Here is a 4,042-nt window from a genome sequence, read left to right as displayed (position 1 = left end):
GATATAACATCTCATTTATTTATAAAACCCCTTCATCATACTCTAAGTATATTATTAACTTCTTTACAATAAATAAAAATAAAATCCAAAATTATAATTATTAGACACAAAAAAGAAACATAACCCTAATACGAGAGATAAAAACTAGTAAGTAAATAAATAAAATAAAATAAAAAAAAATAAAGAGAAAGAAAAAGAAAAAAAAAAGCCCATCATACCCCACAAATAAAAGTAAAAAGTGCCGATGACTGTAAACAAGAATTACAATAATACAATGACCCAATAATAAATTAATAGTCAACCTTAATACATTACAATTAATTAATTAAATTAAATTATTGATGACAATACCTTTATCAAATATTATTTTGAGTAAATGGTGATCTTCAAAAAAAATTAATATGAAAGATCACCCAAGCTATAAACTAATTAATTAATTAATAAATAAAATACCAATATTTCCATCAAATTTCACCACTGCACCAAAAATTCAGCAGAAGCTCAAAAGAGGAATATCACCAACACCTTCTTCATCAACATCTTGGACCATCAAAGACCACAAAGGATCACACGACATTGATCCATCTTGAATCACATCGTTATTATACCAAGGTTCATACATGTTTGTTGTATTAAAACACTCACTTCCAACCAAGATTCCATCATCAGCAGTTGCAGTATAATTAGCAGAAACTAAAGACTGATCATTGGATGGAATATGCACAGAAGAAGATGATGAACTAGTGACAGTTGTTGTTGCTGCTGCAGCTGCAGCCGCTACCTTTTGGATAGACTTTGGTGACATGGCGGCGGTGGTATGGTGGAGATGGTGGTAGTGATGAGGTGGGAAGTTGAGGTTAGCCGATGGTCCTTTGAGGCATAAGACGGCTGCATCATAGGCTCTGGCTGCAGCCTCTGGTGTGGAGTGTGAGCCTAGCCATATTCTTGTTTTTTGGTTAGGTGCTCGGATTTCGGATACCCATGAACCCCAACTTCTCATTCTTACTCCTTTGAACTTCTTTTTGGTTAACTCGTTCTTCTTCATTGGATTTAATTGGTTTATGGAAGGTTAAGTGATGTGGAGGGAGGGTGTGTTGTGGATTTATAGTGTTTTGAGTGTGTAGAAGGACAACTGAAATGGATGACAGAGGATATCTTTGTAATCTTTGAAATGACTTTTTTCTCCTCCTTGAGTTCATGGGAGTTGAAGTATTTGCATGAGTACCCCTTTAACTATCTTCTATTTGTCACTTAGTCTTAAGTCATTTAGTAGAGTAACTAAAAAATATAAAAGTTACTTTTATATCAGCTGCCACATAGACAGCGAGGGCACTCATTAGCTATACCCTCAAAATTGTGTAATGGTTTAAGCGCTATTTGAAAGAAAAAAAAAACCAAACCAACGGATAGTTTCCTCTAGATAACCCCACCCCCAATGGCTCCATGTGCCTTAGCACTCGCCAACCAAGTAGTGCCCAAGCCCTTGACGACCCCCTTTCCCAAACTTGTAATGGTGTGGAGTGGGACATTAACCAATAACATACAATCTCATAAACATGAGTTGGCCTATTACTATATTACATAAAACGACAAAACTCACTTAAGAATTTAACTATCCAAACAATTCATGGCTCGAAATTTGCTCGGTTTGTAAATTAGCTGAGATTGAGCCAAGGTTGTGGTTCTCTAATTTATCCCAACTTATAATATTTTTTAGTCTATTTAAAAAAATTAATCTTATATGTGCAACTTTCCATCGTTATCCAATCTACTTCATATTAATTAAGATCTTTTTCTTTCTTCTATGTTCGAACAATCCAACGTCAGAATGAAGCGTAACCGATCTTAAATTTATTTTAAACCGATTCAAACTGGTACCGGCTTGATTTAAAAATTGAGGAGAGATCAAGCCTGGTAAAGATCACCCCCTCCTCTAAATTATCTCTTATTACAAGCTTAATAAAAGTACTAGATCACATCTCTAGTTTACTACCCTTAGTATGATAAATTTGGGGTATATAGTTAACTTACCCGTTTTAACTTTTAACTAAAACCATTAACTATTATGTCAAAAATGAGCAGTGAAATGGGTTACCAAAGAAAAAAAAAAGATCGCAACTTGGTCGAAATAGACCGTTTCAAAACTTGAAGGGGACATTTGGAAATACATGAATGTTGGGGGTGAAAAACATTATTATAAGAACATAGAAGATGAATTTCAGGAAGACCAGTGAAACTGAAGACATAACTAAGAAGTTTCCTAAGCCAGATAAGACAAGAACCTCAAAGAACAAGTATTATTCAAATAGTGTGTTTTTTTTTATCTAGTAGAATAGAATGGCATATATGTAAATAACCAACCACACCCATAATAATTTAGATCTGTTTTTTATAAAAGAAAACGCGGCATAAAACAGTTGCTCCTCCATACTATCATGTCCTTTTAAGGACAGCCAGCTGTTGCTCGTCTGTTATTATGGACCGGGTCACCTTTCGTTTTCATATAATCTCATCCTAATTACTGATATGTCACTTTCTTGGAAACCGTCTATATTTCTTTTCTTTTATTATCTACCTTAATGTTTCAATACCTTTACCTTGCCGCTACTATTTGTCTCTCATTGGTAACTAATTCTGAAGTGAACTGATATTCACTCAGCAAGCAATAGTCAAATTAGAGCAAAATCGGATAGGTTTATATTGATATAGATAGATCGATTACACTGCAACTCAATGAACAATTACAAAAGAAGGGAATGAGAAGATCAGACACTATAGAGTAATAGGAGATGGGAGAAGAAGATACACAGACTCATTCATCATATTCGTTAATTTTCTTTACGCTCCCGTTCCATGCTTTTTATCATCAGACCCTTTAATTTGTTGGGCCACATTTACTAGGCTAATCTGGGCCTGATTCACGTTCATAACAAATTCTCTATTCTTGATATAAAGACCGTGAAGGATGGATTCAGTCTAACTCCTAGCTAGTTTATAGTACCCTGAGTTGATTGTTAATTAGATTGTGGTGGATGAACTCTCGTGTTATTATAATGAAAAACTAACTCAAAACTCAATTACAATAATCTCTCATACAATAACCTTAATCATGGTTATGTATTTATAAGTCTGATCCAACACGACTAACAACGGATGCCTAATATAACAAAAACCTTAATTGTGACCGCGTAAACCCATTCTATCATTAATAAATCTCACAAGCCAAATAGGTCCAACCCGATTACTGTTCACCTACACGTGATGGGTCTATTATAAGGAAATTCCAAATATTGGTATCATTGTTTCATCAGTACCGTTGATCGAAATTTGAAAAAAAAAAACCGGTTGAAGAACAATTCTTAAATACATTGTACTATCCAAATCAAAATCTCTAATACATGATGTAAAACAAGTTACAAATTAGTGAATTACAACTGAAAGTACAACCAATTCTACGTCTAAAACTCTATCTTTAAAACAAGGCAATAAGTAAATTTCTAAGGAAAATTGCACACACCAGTTAATGCATTGAATTCTCGACGAGCTCTTGCATTTATAATCAAAGTCGAAATGTCCCTATGACAAGAGAGTGTAATATCATTGCAATAGACTATTGTTGTCCAATGATAGCTTGTCATGTGGCAAACTTCTTCATCAGCCGGACTTCTTCACCGTTGTTCGCCAATGGTAATGGCAAGTTCCATTTAATATTCATCGGTGGTAACTTGTCATCAAAAGTTTTATAATCCTCGTTAGTGATAACTTGCTGTTAGTGACAACTTACTATTCGTGGCAGGTTTCATTGATTCTTGTGAACAGATTCACTTATCTTCATTAGTTGTAAGCTCTTCTCATCAATGACAAGCATCATCATTAAAAACTATTTTCATATAATTTTCAAGTGGTTAAAATGTGTTAATCATACTTGCTTTCTTATTATTGGGAGATTTGATTGTTTTGACTAAAGAGTAAACCTATGGTTACTATTTTGAAAGAATGCCTATCATGATATTTATTTATTGATATTAAGTCACCTTGATTG

General features: G+C 33.8%; 1 protein-coding gene across 1 annotated transcript; it reads right to left on the bottom strand.

Moving 5' to 3' along the window:
* Positions 1–267: 267 nt before the first annotated feature.
* On the bottom strand, positions 268–1,143 carry LOC143536870 (uncharacterized). The gene has a single exon (XM_077030769.1). It carries the CDS (start codon positions 1,043–1,045, stop codon positions 491–493), a length of 555 nt encoding a protein of 184 aa, XP_076886884.1. The 5' UTR covers positions 1,046–1,143; the 3' UTR covers positions 268–490.
* Positions 1,144–4,042: the final 2,899 nt, after the last annotated feature.

This window comes from Bidens hawaiensis, unplaced genomic scaffold, assembly GCF_021521415.1.
Source record: "Bidens hawaiensis isolate Kalapana, Puna unplaced genomic scaffold, B.hawaiensis_p1.1 tig00010983_1, whole genome shotgun sequence".
NCBI classification, from domain to species: Eukaryota; Viridiplantae; Streptophyta; class Magnoliopsida; order Asterales; family Asteraceae; genus Bidens; species Bidens hawaiensis.
The sequence above is the reverse complement of the archived record's forward strand: the minus strand, read 5'-3'. Positions and strand labels throughout refer to the sequence as shown.